Genomic DNA, 15740 nt, shown 5'->3' on the forward strand with positions numbered 1-15740 from the left:
AGAATATATATACTTTGTGGGGTCTGCCACGCCTCCTTCTGCCTGTTACATACATTTCAACAAAACCATTATACCCTGATTTCCCATTTTCAATGGGTTCAGGGTATAAAAAAACATGTAAGAAGACTCTAGTCGAGACTGCTCGACTAGGAGATATCCTGAACCCTCCAATCTGATATTCCAATCACTATGTTTTCGGCACACATACATACACACGCACGTATTAGAACGCGCTATGCTAACTGTGCAAAAAGAAGCGACTGCGCTTGGGCTGCGCTGCAGTGTGGGCAACATTATAAGATTATATTTGTTGAATAATTTAATTTCTAGACGTACAATCTTAATGAAACTTTCAGTTCATAATCATAATGTTCAAATGTATGTACATTTGACACGTCTCTAGTACTTGAAATACGCCTTTTAGAAAGGTAATGGTGATGGGGTGGATATAGGGGTGTGGGGTAAATTACAACAAAAATCGAAATTATATAAAGTCTATGTAAGTCTACATTTAAAATTTACAAGCTCTAGCTCTATAGATGTAGGAGATATAATTAAATAACTGGCTTTCGATAAGGTTTTTAATTGATAATAAAATATCGGACCTAGGAAAAAAAATTTAAAGTCTCTAACTCTTATATCTTCTGAGATCGACGCGTTCATACAAACTGACGGACGAACGGAAATCGAAATTGTATAAAATGCATATATGTAAGTATACATAAAAAATTTAGAGACTCTAGCTCTAAAGGTGTAGGAGATATAATTCAATGAATAGCTTTCGGTAAGGTTTTTGATCGATAATAAAATATCGAGAGTGCTTATCGATATTTAGAGAAAAACTTGATATGCGCGTGATATACACGGACCTATGAAAAAACATTTCAAGTCTCTAGCTCTTGTATCTTCTGAGATCGGCGCGTTTATACGGACGGACATATAGACGGACAGGGCCAAATCGACTCAGCTCGTCGCCCTGATCAAGAATATATACACATACTGTGAGGCGGCTCGATGAAAATCGCTTTTAAATGCCCGCGCAAATCGCAGCGATCGGCAATGCAACCGTGGCTTTTACTTTCGCGGCGAAAGTTCAGTGGAGCCGAAGCTGTGGTTGGTTGGATTGCCTACGCCGATGCGGAGCGCGCGGCCGAGGTATGGAGGCAGCTTAAGAGCGTTAGAATAAGTAATTGGTAAGCGACAGCGTAGCGGAGACAGTGGGTGAGCGCGAATAATAGTTATTACCATGTAGCGAGCTTAAGAGGCCAAACCCTCAGCACCGTTCCCCCATCGTTTCCTATACCCCCCCTCTCCAGATTCCGGTCCCAGCAAATCACAAATATTCTTGTCATATCCACCCTGGGCAGACTGACGCTGCCCCAGCTGAAAATTGGAACCTCACAATACATTTCAACTAAACCATTATACCCTGATTTCCCATTTTCAATGGGTTCAGGGTATAAAAATGTCTTATGAAGAATGTTAATACTTCAAGCGTACCGCTTGAGGACAGGCTATATTCTCGGGTTGGAGGAGTAACACATTCATCGTACTCGAATAAATTAAAGTATTTCATATGCATACATAAGCGAGATGTTTTTACAAGAAACCTAACTGTATAATTAGGCCTACCGAAGCTTTACTTCATAAGAGTAGCTACATGATCATGCCACCTAGAGTATAACAAAGAGATCCGATGACGCTGAAGCTTCATAGTGCCGATGCTTAGAATTAGAGTTCAGCTGTAAATTTGTATCACAAGAAGAAGAAACTTGTTCAACTCCAATGCTATTAAAAGAAATTGATCTTTCTATTTAACCAGCCGTAATTATGTATATATTTTATGTCTGTTACATGCACTATTAGGGTTTAGGGTATAATTATATAGTATAATCAATCTCTTCAGCTACTTTTTAAATACTTTGCACTATTATGCTTTAATAAATAATTTTATATATGTATATATATATACTTTTTTTTTTTTTTTTTCATTTTCAGCTAAAAATAAAGAGGATAGTCGGGCAACACAACTCTTACGGAATATGATGACTCAAACTTTTGTATTTCCTGTGGCATCAACTATAGCATTGACAAAAGTACCTGAGGAACCATTGCCACTTTTAAAGGTAACAAGTATGACACTCTAGTCGAGACTGCTCGACTTCGAAATTCCCTGAACCGTTCGAACAATTGATATTTCAATAATTCTTCGCGTCTTTCTGCTTACACAAGAAACACACTCACTCGCATGGGCTGCACTTTGAGCTGATTATGAGAACTTTTCTTGTGGATAGACTATCTTGATGAAACTTTCAGATCGTGATTTTAACAATGAAATGTGTGATTTTTCAAAGCACAAGTCTATAATATTTGAAATACAATTATGTGGGTCAGGTGGAGGATATAAGGGTGCGGGGTGAATTATAATAAAAATATATTCTATAAAGTACATATGAATCTAAATTTAAAATTTGGAGACTCTAGCTCTGAAAATGTAGGAGATTTTTCTAGATTTGCCACGCCCCTTGTGGCCGAAGACACCTCATTGGGTGGTCAGCCCGAGTATCAATAGTATCCAAAATATAGCAGAGTTTGAAAAATCACTATATATTCATGTTCGATTTGCCACGCCCTTAGTAGGCGTAGGAATATAATTTTTTCATAATTCTTTACAAAATCATAACATTAGCCTACCTCAAGGTTCTTGCTTTAAAACTCTTGGAGATATCGTTTTATCCGATATGTCACGCCGCCACTGTGCGTAGATATATCCGCTATAGCTCATGCTCTTGGGTGGTCGATGCTTAACTACATTTATCTCTAAAGGTGTATGAGACATAATTAAATAACTAACTTTCAATAAGGTTTTATTTATTTATTTATTTATTTCTTAAAGCTATTGACAAAAACGAGAAACAATTTTAATTTAAACAAGTAAGAAAGCTCTAGTCGAGACTGCTCGACTACGAGATCCCCTGAACCCTTGGAGCAATAGATATTTCAATAATTTTTCGCGTCCTTCAGCTTACATAAGAAACACGACACGAACTGCGAACTGCGACACACATACACTCACACATGCATACACACACAAACGCACACACAGGCACACACACACACATACACACACAAGCACTCACGCATAAACACGCATGGGCTGCAGTGTGCGCTTACTATGAGAACTTAATTGTTTAATAACTTTTTTTATAGACGTACGATCTTCATGAAACTTTCAAATTATGATTATAACATGAATATGCATGTAATTGCCCAAGCACAAGTCTCTATTATTTGAAATACGCTTTCTACAAAAGTGAGGGTGATGGGGTGAATTTAGAGGTGGGGGGTAAATTTTAACAATAACCGAAATTGTATAAATTGCATGTAAGCATACATTAAAAATTTGGAGACTCTAGCAATAAAGGTGTAGAAGATATAATTTTATAACTGGGTTTCGATAAGGTTTTTTATCGATAAAAAAAGATCGGGATGTGTTATCGATTTTTAATGATAAACTTGATATGCGCGCTGTAATTACGGACATTATAAAAAAATTTGAAGTCACTAGCTCTTATATCTTCTGAAATCGACGCGTTCATACATACGGACAAACGGACAGACGGACAGACGGACGGACGGACAGACAGACGGACAGGGCCATATCAACTCAGCTCGTCGCCCTGATCAAGAATATATATACTTTGTGGGGTCTGCCACGCCTCCTTCTGCCTGTTACAGAAAAACAATTCCTAAACTTGTTCTGCGATTGGTTAGCGATGGAAGATCTATTAGCTGGAGCCTACTATGATAAGACGGTAATCGTAAATTACTGTCCCATCTAAGGTCTCTTAAGGCAAAGAGAAGAAACTGTTTTTGGACCGATTCGATACGATCCTGATACAGTTTATGTTGCGGAGACCATACGACAGAGCAATACTCTAGGATAGGACGCACAAGCGAAGTAAATAAGCGCTTGGTAATAAAAGGATCTTTAAATTCCTTAGACCAACGTTTAATAAAGCCAAGCACACTTTTGGCTTCATTAATGATGGTAGAAATATGAATATTAAAGTTAAGTTTACAGTCAAAGAACACACCAAGATCTTTGACTGTAAAGATGCGTCGTAAGGAAATATTGCTAATTTTATAATCAACAATTAGAGGAACGGTACGACTGAAGGTCATTGTCATACACTTTGAGCAATTTAGGTCAAGCTGGTTTGCCTGCCACACACCAAAGTTGAAATGTATTTAGGTCATCTTGAAGGTGAAGATGTCCATTTGCCCTGGAGTATGGAAGGCAAAGTTTTACATCATCAGCATACATAAATATAGTGGAATGCGAGATACAACTAGGAAGGTCATTTATAAAAAGGGAAAAGAGAAATGGGCCCAAATGGCTACCCTGAGGTACACCAGACGAAACAAAGATAAGTTTAGACATAGCTGTTCTCAGCAAGACTCTTTGGGTTCTACCCGTTAAATAGGATGTCCAAGAGACAAGACTGGGTGAAAATCCTAAGCGTTCAAGCTTAAGAATTAGTATGTGATGATGTACCGAGTCAAATGCTTTACTGAAGTCCGTATAAATAACATCGGTTTGCATTTTTTTGGAAAAGCTGTCATTAACAAGCGAAGTGAACTCAAGTAAATTAGAGGACGTAGATCGATTTTGAACAAAACCATGTTGAGATGGTTGAATAATCGATTTGCAAAAATGCTGCAAGGCCGATGTTATGATATTCTCAAATAACTTCGTAATAGCAGATAATTTCGCGATGCCTCTATAATTGGAAATATCAGATCTTCCACCTTTTTTATATAAGGGAATGATGAAAGATTCTTTCCAAATTGAAGGGAACACAGAAGTATCCAAGGACAAGTTAAACAATTTTAGTAATTGTGACTGAAGAGAAACACTGCACTCTTTAATCACACAACTAGGAATATTATCAGCACCAGGAGAGAAAGATGATTTCAATGTCCTAATGGCTGCAGCCAGAGAGGATGCAGTAACTTTGGGAGTATTTATAGATCCATATTCAGGAAGAGAATAAGGATATGAGTTGCTGTAGAGATCAGCAGAAGAATAAGTGGATTGAAAAAAATCAGCAAATAGATCAGAGGAATCCTGATCATTGCATGTTTTTTCACCTCCAAGGACAAATGAGGACGGCAAACCAGAGGATTTACCAAGGTGGCTTATTTGAAACTGGTGAAATACGGCGGAGAGGGACACAAACATCCAGAATAGAGTTTAAGGTAGAATAAAAAAACGATGCTGCTAAATTAATATCAACCGACTCATATAAAATAGACCAGTCTGTTGAATTAATTAGTTCGTTAAGCAAAACGAAATTGCATTTACGATAACAGCGACTAAGTTTAGAAGGCATTGGAGTAGTAGAGGATTATCGATAGTTAATAAAACCTCTAAAGTGGGGTGATATATATCCTCAGGTAAGGAGAAAGGAGTTGATCTCGCGACATTAATGAGCGAATCATGATTAACAAACACAAGATCAAGAGTGCGATTAAGATGGTTTGAAATAGAGTTCATCTGAAACATAAAAGGTACGAAAAGGTAAACAATTCAGAGTGGATAATTGACTTAACCGCAATTAACACCCCACCACCTCTCCGCGACGAACGGTCGAGTCTGTAAATAGTGAAATTACTTGAAAGAATTTCACTATAATGAATATTACTACTTAGCCATGTTTCAGTGAAAGCGATAATATCATATTGTACACTGAAACTATGCAAGAAAAGACTTTTAAGTTTTGAGTTTAAGCCACGTACATTTTGATAAATCAGTAATAAGTAATTTAGTTTTTTGGTACAACGTTTGATGAAGATTGCACCGAAGGTAAATTTACTGAAATAGGCATCGATCTGGTTCGATTTTTGGGTTTAAATTCATGAACAACTACATGAGGTGGCCAGAAATTAGGATCACAAAGGGTTTTAAAGTATTCTACAGGCACATTGATTTTGAACGAAGCAATTTCACGCGGTGTCGCAAAACTAAACTTCGATATAAAAACATTAGCCGGAATCTTATTTGAGATAAAAGCCGATACTGCCTCAATGGTAGTGTCAGATGAAAGCCTAGATAAGAAAACTTGCTTTCTAGGAGAGACAACAGATAAGGTAATGCTATGAGAGGCTGACTTATTGTCACTCTTTATTTGAGCAACAAAAGAAGTAGCATCCAAATTTGGGACAGGGGCTTGAGTTTCAATAGAAGCCTCAATTGGAGAAACAGATATGGGACAAGGTGAAGGAGGATCTAGAGAATTTGGAGCCGACGACAAAACAGAGGCGCAAGGTGAGGGAGGATAATAAAAAATCGGTAGTAGTCATCGATATTTACAGAAAAACTCGATATGCGCGTGATATACACGGACCTAGGGAAAACAAGTAAGAAAGCTCTAGTCGAGACTTCGAGCAATAGCTGTTTCTATTATTTTTCGCGTCTTTCTGCTTACACAAGACACACACACGCACACACACATACACTGGCATTGTCTGCAGTGGTGGCTTACTATAAGAACCTAATTATTCAATAACTTTTCTTGTGGACGTACTTTCTTCAGATTATAATTATAACATAGATATACATGCACTTGCCAAAACAAAAGTTCCTTGTATTTGAAATACGCCTTTTACAAATGTGAGGGTGAGGGGGTGAATTAGAGGTGGGGTGTATATTTTGACAAAATCCGAAATTGTAAAAAATTGGGAGACTCTAGCTTAAAAGATGTAGGAGATATAAATTTATTACTGTTTTTTCGATCATGTTTTTAATCGATAACAAAATAACGGGGAAATTTATCGATATTTAAAGCAAAACTTAATATGCGCGTGCTATACACGGACCTAGGAAACAAATTTTCAAGTCTCTAGCTCTTATATCTTCTGAGATCGACGCGTTCAAACATACGGACAGACGGACAGACAGACGGACGGACAGAGCTAAATCGACTCAGCTCGTCACCCTGATCAACAATATATACCTTATGGCTATACAGTTAACAAAACCATTATACCCTGATTTCCCATTGAAAATGGGTTCAGGGTTTGAAAATGTCAAGTTCATACTTAATGGCCGACAGGGCCAAATCGATTCAGCTCGTCGCCCTGATCAAGAAAATTTATAATTTGTGGGGTCTGTCATGCCTCCTTCTGCCTGTTACATACATTTCAACAAAACCATTATACCCTGATTTCCCATTTTCAATGTTAATGGGTATCAGGGTATAAAAGCGAGTAAGAAAGCTCAAGTCATGACTGCTCGACTACGAGACACCTTGAGCCCGTCGAGCAACTGATATTTCAATATTTATTCGCACATTCACACACACACACAAACATACGCATGCACACAGAAACACGCATCGTCTGCAGTGTGACAGTGTAGTCTTACTATGGAAATTTAGCTAGGAAAAAATCGACGCGTTCTGTCCGTAACAGAAGGACGCACAGGGCTAAATCTACTCAGCTTGTCGCCCTGATTAAGAATATATACTTCTTCTGCCTGTTACATACTTTTAACAAAACCATTATTCCCTGATTTCCCATTTTCAATGTTAATGAGTATAAAAATATTAAGCATTTAACAGAAAAATTAACAAATTTTAATTAACAGGACATGCCTGATTCAAATGTTGTTAAAATATGTAGAAGAAAGCAAAGTTTTCCCACTAAATCAGATTGTATGGAATCCCCAGTAGCGGTTGACGGATTAAAAGATAAAAAGGTATAGCTAAAAGAATTATACATTTATACAATACATTTATAGGTATACATATAATTTTTTTTAGAGCCAAAAATGTAGCAGTACATCATCTCTATCTACTTCTCAAAGGGATATGTCTTGTTCTAATTGTGGTACTTTGACAACAACAATTTGGAGGCGTAGTGTTAGAGGAGAAATGGTTTGTAACGCTTGTGGATTATATTTCAAACTTCATGGCGTCAATAGACCACATTCTATGAGACGTGACACAATTCATACACGGCGCAGGCGTCCAAAAGAGTGCGAAAAATCTAAAAAAAGTAAGTAGTCGCAACATAAACATTCCCTAATTATTGAAATTAATTTATCAATAATGTAAAAAAAATATTACGACTTTTTTAATGACTGATAGGAAACAGGTCAACACCCATCAATACAATAGTTGAATATGAGACGGATAATATAAATGACCCAGTAGAATGCAAAAAAATGAGTGTGCCTCTGACCCAGGAGACTTCAACATATTCTGATTTAGTATTTAAGGTAAGTAGGTTTTTGTTTTTAGACTCATTCACGAATGTGAAATGAGTATATTGGTTTTGTGCAATGTCCGTCTGTCCGTCTGTCCGTCTGTCCGTCTGTCCGTATGAACGCAATCTATTTCGGCGCTATTGAAGCTAGAGACTTGAAATTTGGAACACATACTCGTGTATATCTCCGATCTATAAAGTGTTAAAATTTTCCCGATCCGCCCACTAGGGGCGTGGCAAATCGGAAAATGTATTTTCCGATATACCAGAAATCATGTTTGTTGAAGAACTAGAAAGCTGAAATTTGGTATGTAGGTCCGCGCCGATCACCCAAGATCACAAGCTATGGCGGATATATCTCCGCCCATTAGGGGCGTGGCAAATCGGATAAAACTGTATCTCCTAAAGTTATAAAGCTAGAATGCTGAAATTTTGCATGTAAGCTGATGTTTTAATTCTATGAAGATAGGTGAATTAAAATTATATATCTACGCCCACTAGGGGTGTGGCAAATCGGACCTGAAGATATAGTGATTTTTCGAATTCTGCTATATTTTAGGCATTATTGATGCTAGAGACCTGAAATTTTGTATATATACGCGGGTTGACCACCCACGTCCAATGAGCTATGGTAGATATGTGTCCGCCTATAGGGGGCGTGGCAAACCGCAAAAGTTTATATCTCCTACAGTATAAGAGCTAGAAGCTTCAAATTTGGATAGTTAAGTTACTGGTGGCCTACTCTATCGATGTCCCAAAAATAATTTTTAAGACTCTTTAGGGGCGTGGCATATCGAAAAATACCCTGTAATTTTCACATTTTTTGAGCGTAAGAATTCAAATTTTACATTTAGGTAACCGGTTGCTCGTTCTAAAAACTGGCTGAGGAGTCGACGGCCATTAGGGGCGTGGCAATCGGCATTTACATTTATGTATATGTACACATAAGTAGGCTTAATAGGCATTGATAGCACGGAAGGAAACATTATAACATTATAAATTAATAAAATATTAATTTATAAAATTAATAAAATATAAAAATCTAAACTAACAAACATTTGCAATTTATGTACAGCGGGATTTGAACTCGCACCCAACCCAAACAGCATGTTTGTCAAAATAGCTAAAATAAAGATCGTCGGCGCTTCAGCCTACAGCACCACCGCGTCGTTTCGATCAACAGCAGTTAAAACGAAATCACATTATTGTTATGACGCCGCATAGCAAAGAAAAGCCAGTGTAGCGGCTGGAAATTCAAAAACAATGCAAAGACAAATCAATCGCAACGGGATTCTTAGAATATGCTATAGCACGCATTTATGTGTACATACATACACACATACAAATGAGCGCGTGTATAAGGCTGGAATGCTTGATGCTATGCGTGCAGGCTTACATATATAATTATATATACATATGTATGTATTTGCGTATATGTATTTGAGGGCTATTTAAGAAGAAACAAATTTAAACTTATAAAATTATTCGACTAAGAAAATGAAAAGTATTAAGTGCTATTCAGTCAAGCTCGCAGCTTCCCAATAAAATATCTATTTTATAAAAAACGAAATATGTATGAAAAAATAAAAAAAATAACACTTTACTGTGGTTCGAACCTCCGCTACTCTAACATTACTTGCGTCACCCTTAGCACCCGCGCCACTGCTTTGCTCGAGCCATCAGTTGCTAAAATAGAATAGCTTAATAAGAGAGCGTCATCATACAAAACTACAGTAACGGCTAGAAAGTCCAGAAATCAATCGAAATTCTAAGAATGTGAGAAAAGGCGCGCTTCTGTCTGTACGCATAGAATAGACGATGAGTGTGTGCACAAGCATAGGAAAATCGCGCTGATCTGCTGTTAGCTTGAAGCCGGTATCCAATGTATGGATATAAATATATAATAAAAATCAAAATTGTATAAATTATATATGTATGTAAATTGAATGCAATAGCTATCGATGATTTTCCAATTTTAATGGCATCATGCCGTGTTTTTTGCTGCGCACTAGACTTGAAAATTGCACTATATACTCTGGTTGACAGCGTTTGGGCTGTGAATGAGTCTTCTGCTATCGGTATCGCCCGATTGCAACGTTCTTACTTGTTATACCCTGAACCCATTGAAAATGGGAAATCAGGGTATAATGGTTTTGTTAAAAGTATGTAACAGGCAGAAGGAGGCGTGGCAGACCCCACAAAGTATATATATTCTTGATCAGGGCGACGAGCTGAGTCGATTTGGCCCTGTCCGTCTGTCTGTCCGTCCGTCCGTCCGTCCGTCCGTCCGTCCGTCCGTATGTATGAACGCGTCGATTCAGAAGAAGAACTAGAGACTTCAAATTTTTTTTTTAAATGTCCGTAATTACAGCGCGCATATCAAGTTTATCATTAAAAATCGATAACTCATCCCGATCTTTTTTTCTCGATAAAAAACCTTATCGAAAACCAGTTATAAAATTATATCTTCTACACCTTTATTGCTAGAGTATCCAAATTTTTAATGTACGCTTATATGCAATTTATACAATTTCGGTTTTTGTTAAAATTTACCCCCCACCCTTAAATTGACCCCCTCACAATCACTTTTGTAAAAAGCTTATTTCAAATACTAGAGACTTGTGTATATCTATGTTATAATCATAATCTGAAAGCTTCATGAAGATCGTACGTCCACAAAAAAAGTTATTAATCAATTAAGTTCTCATAGTAAGCGCTCACTGCCGCCCATGCGTGTTTATGCTTGTGTGTGTATATGTATGTAATTGTTTGTGTATGTGTGTGTGTGTGTGCGTGTTTCTTGTGTAAGCTAATAGAGGCGAAAAATGATTGAAATAGCTATTACTCCAAGGGTTCAGGGGATCTCGTAGTCGAGTAGTCTCGACTAGAGCTTTCTTACTTGTTTTTATTTTATTTTTGTTTATTTTTTAATTGATATCTTCTTAATATTCATTACTTGGGTATAATTAGTATATGCACATATAGGCTGCAGAGGGGCTTAATAAGAGAATTAATTTTTTATTAAATATTAATTATTTCATAACTTTTAATATAGCTATTTAATAACTTTTAATCAGAGAATTAATTGTTTATTAAATATTAATTTTTTCATAACTTTTAATATAGGTGGACTATTTTAATAGAACAACACTGAATTGTCTGTTGAGGCACAAGTGTCTAGTATTTGATATAAGATTTTTGATAAAAGTGCAATTTGGGGATGGGGTGGATCTAGTATTGTAATACCCTTTTTGCAAATGTAGTCGAAGGAGAGTAGATTTTTATGAATTTAACTAAGCCCGAAACCTTTAAAATACACACGAACACATTTTTTGATTTAACTAAAGCTATACATATGTAGGAGATATAATTTTATACCTGATTTTCTATATGGTTTTAATCGAGAGCAAAGTGACGGGAGCAGGTATCGATTTTCGGAAACCGATTTAACTCTCTAGCTCTTATATCTTCTGAGATCGACAGTACGAACTTGTGTTGTAAAGAAATAGACCGTTACCGGTATCGACTGTGAAAGTGGGTCTGTCAGTGCTCAACCAAAAGCAATCTCTAGTACTAGAATGTGTCCACAAATATTAGGATGGTAACTTTACTGGATATCCGCGCCTATCAGGACATCAATTTCTGTGCTCTTGTAGAAATCTAGGTGACCTCGCCAGATTATAAAACTTGAGTTTGCACAGATTTGAAAGGCAACTTCATCTTACGTAAAAGACGATCAGAAATTAAAGTCGCTTCAGACTTGAGTCGACTTAAGCAAAAAAAGGATAGATTGCTCTGAAATGGCATGTATGGATCAGATAAGTTTGCACTTTAGACATAGCTTGAAACAGTTTGGCAAAGCTTCTGTGATTCTAATAAGGCGTCATGGAGAACTATTAAGGCGAATGGGATATGTAGAGGCAATGTGTTTTATAAAACGCAAAACAAAGGTACTTAACTGCGTTGACCCGAGCGATCATATTCTGATGCCGAGAAAGCAGTTGTCAACTTAACAGAGAACAAATGAGAAAATAATGAATGATTGCAACAATTTAGTGAATATCTCAGAATATATAAGAGCTGGAGAGCTGAAATTCAGCATGCATGCTCATTAATATGAGCTTTTCATATTTTTCCGATACCTCATTCGATTTCTTTTTTATCGAAAATAATCTATAAATATATATTGATTTTCCACCATATTTAGAAAAGATTAGAGCGTTGCAGTCCAGCGTTCTCAAATGCAGATACATCCCATCAGCTATTTAGTAGCTAAGTTTAGCTCTAATAATAGCGCACGCACGCATAAACACGCATTCACTGCAGTGTGAGCTTACTGTTGGAAGTTAATTATACCCTGAACCCATTTTCAATGGGAAATCAGGGTATAATGGTTTTGTTAAATGTATGTAACAGGCAGAAGGAGGCGTGGCAGATTCCATAAAGTATATATATTCTTGATCAGGGCGACGAGCTGAGTCGATTTAGCTCTGTCGGGTCGGTCGGGTCTGTCCCCTGTTACATGCATTTCAACAAAACCATTATACCCTGATTTCCCATTGAACCTTTATTGCTAGAGTGTCCAATTTTTTAATGTATGCTTATATGCAATTTATACGATTTCGGTTTTTGTTAAAATTTACCGCCACCTCTAATTTCACCCCCTCACCCTCACTTTTGTAAAAAACGTATTTCAAATACTAGAGACTTGTGCTTTGGCAATTACATGCATATTTGTGTTTTAATCATAATCTAAAAGTTTCATGAAGATCGTACGTCCATAAAAAAAATTAAAAAATTAAGTTCTCATAGTAAGCGCACATTGCAGCCCATGCGTGTTTATGCGTGGGTGCTTGTGTGTGTATGTGTTTGTGTATGTGTGTGTGTATGTGTGTGTGTGTATGTGTTTGTGTGTGTATGCGTGTGTGTGTGTGTATGTGTGTCGGTATGCGTGTGTGTGTATGTAGGCTGTGTGTGCGTACGTGCGTGTGAGTGTGTGTGTATGTGCGTGTTTCTTGTGCAAGCTGAAAGACGCGAAAAATGATTGAAATATCTATTGCTCCAAGGGTTCAGGGGATCTCGTAGTCGAGCAGTCTGGACTAGAGCTTTCTTACTTGTTTATTATACCCTGAACCCGTCTGTCCGTCTGTCCGTATGTTTGAACGCGTCGATTTCCGAAGATATAAGAGCTAGAGACTTGAAATTTTTAAATATCGATAACTTGCCCCGTTTTGTTATCGATTAAAAACATTATCGGAAACCAGTAAAAAATTTATATCGTCTACATCTTCAAAGCTGGACTCTCCAATTTGTATATGTATACTTATATATTTCATACTAATTCGGGTTTTGTCAAAATTTACCCCTCACCGCTAATTCACCCCCTCACCCTCAAATTTGAAAAAGGCGTATATCAAATATTAGGGACTTATGCTTTAGCAAATAAATGCATATCTATGGTATATTCATAATCTGAAAGTTTCATGAAGATCGTATGTTCACAAGAAAAGTTATTAAACAATTAAGTTCCCATAGTAAGCCCACACTGCATCCAATGCGTGTTTATGCGTGCGTACGTATATATGTGTATGTGCATATGTGAATAATTATTGAAATATCAGTTGCTCGAAAGGTTTAGGGGATTTCGTAGTCTCGACTAGAGCTTTCTTACTTGTTGTACAGTATGATCAGTATTCTTAATTTGTAATATAATACAGGAAATTAACTTATGTTTATTTTTTCTATTTTCAGAAATACAAAACAGAAATATTTGACACGGTTAAAACAACAGAAACGCTTAAAAATGTTATTTTAAAGAGATCCAACTCCCAATCATTTCCTGAAACTCATGCAGGAGAGGAACTATCTGTTCCTCTGAATCTTGTTTCCAGTGAAAATAATGCAAAGTTAACATACGACGCCAAATAAAATTCAAGTAATCAAGCCATCACGCCTATATAACTTTAAATGAGTTTATAAAACCATTAAACCATTATATATATTCACACTAAATATTGTAAAAAAAAAAAAATTTTTTTTAAATAAATTAAGGTTTTATTTTGATGGTGTGAATTATTAAGCGCGGAAAGAATTACTTAATTTTATTTAAATTTAGAGTAATAATTAAGCAATTATATATATTTCTTCTAATATTCAGTATTTTAATATTTAAAGTCTTTTCTAAGTAGCTTGACATAAAAATCATCAAATTCATACAAGTATATCACAAACCAAATATATTAATTTTTCCGCTTGAGTACTACACAAAACATTCATTCAATTATGATTGCGCTAAGCAATTAATTACATCATTTATACGCTGTAATATTTTATTTTATATTGCTTATTTCATTTGTATTTTTCATATAAATCGTATAATTTTTAATGTATTAGTACATCTTTATACTGAAATAGTCAATACTTTCATTCACTACTTAATACTAAAAAGTAACACATTAATAACATAAATTCAGGCAGATCGTTTATTTATTTTGATGCTTTTAATAGGGTATGTCTTTTTAACATATATATATTTTTTAAATTAATAGGGCTTAGCTTCATTTTATTTGGCAGGATTCATGTATAGTTTTTACTTATTATCAGATTTCTAGCTAAATTCTTAAATTAAACTAAATTGAAATGATAATATTAAAAATTTTCAAATAGTTAAATGAATTGTTTAATATCTTAAAATACATTATTTCTGTAACAATGTAATATCTTTTGCAATAGGGCTGTCAATTTAAAAAAATAATCGTGATTAGTAATATTAGGTATTAATCGTTGACAAGAATGTTCGAATATAATACATTTTTGATTATTCTGAGTATTTATACATTTTAAGTCATAAAACCCGAAGGACAGCATTTTGCTAAGTAATTTACGAATAGTAATATAATATATTTCGAAATATTTGGCAATTATCTTTTTTGATCCCGACACTATTTTAAAGAGCTTATTGTTTATTCCGCACAATTCTATAGCTAGAAAACATTTGTAAAATCTCTTGCCTGTAAATGAAAATCATGTGATAATAAAATAATCTCCACAATTTTTAAATAGTAATACTATGCAATTCAAAGCAATATTCATAATACCAAGCAAGAATTTCAAGCAACAATTGAACAAATATTTATATTTCAAATAAGACAAATTTTAAAAACGATAACAGCTTTTTTATCATAATAAAATATATAAAATATTTAAGCTAAGAAAAAGTTATACATTTATTTTTTCGAATTTAATAATTACAAACTTCTCTAACAGTTGCAATAAAAAAGGAATATTACAAAAATACATGTATTTATTATTTTAACTTTAAGGCAATGTATCTAATATCAATCTAATATCTGATTACACTACAAACTATTGTGTTTTTTTATACCCTGAACCCATTTTCAATGGGAAATCAGGGTATAATGGTTTTGTTGAAATGTATGTAAGGCAGAAAGAGATATTCTTGATCAGGG

At 35.5% G+C, this 15740-nt stretch overlaps 1 protein-coding gene across 3 annotated transcripts in view; it reads left to right on the top strand.

Moving 5' to 3' along the window:
* Positions 1-15336, top strand: part of GATAd (GATA zinc finger-domain containing protein GATAd) — a 101808-nt gene extending 86472 nt beyond the window's left edge. The window contains exons 4-8 of one of the 3 annotated variants that reach the window (XM_089465664.1): positions 1999-2126; positions 7652-7762; positions 7827-8061; positions 8154-8284; positions 14023-15336. In XM_089465664.1, the coding sequence (XP_089321790.1) occupies positions 1999-2126; positions 7652-7762; positions 7827-8061; positions 8154-8284; positions 14023-14199 (782 nt within the window). In that variant the 3' untranslated portion in view covers positions 14200-15336. The remainder of the gene's footprint in view (positions 1-1998; positions 2127-7651; positions 7763-7826; positions 8062-8153; positions 8285-14022) is intronic. The other 2 variants (XM_089465665.1, XM_089465666.1) reach the window with 2 other exon arrangements.
* The last annotated feature ends 404 nt before the right edge of the window (positions 15337-15740 follow it).

Source organism: Drosophila arizonae, chromosome 3 (genome assembly GCF_054131065.1).
Source record: "Drosophila arizonae isolate 15081-1271.41 chromosome 3, UAZ_ARI_1.0, whole genome shotgun sequence".
In the NCBI taxonomy this organism is placed as follows: domain Eukaryota; kingdom Metazoa; phylum Arthropoda; class Insecta; order Diptera; family Drosophilidae; genus Drosophila; species Drosophila arizonae.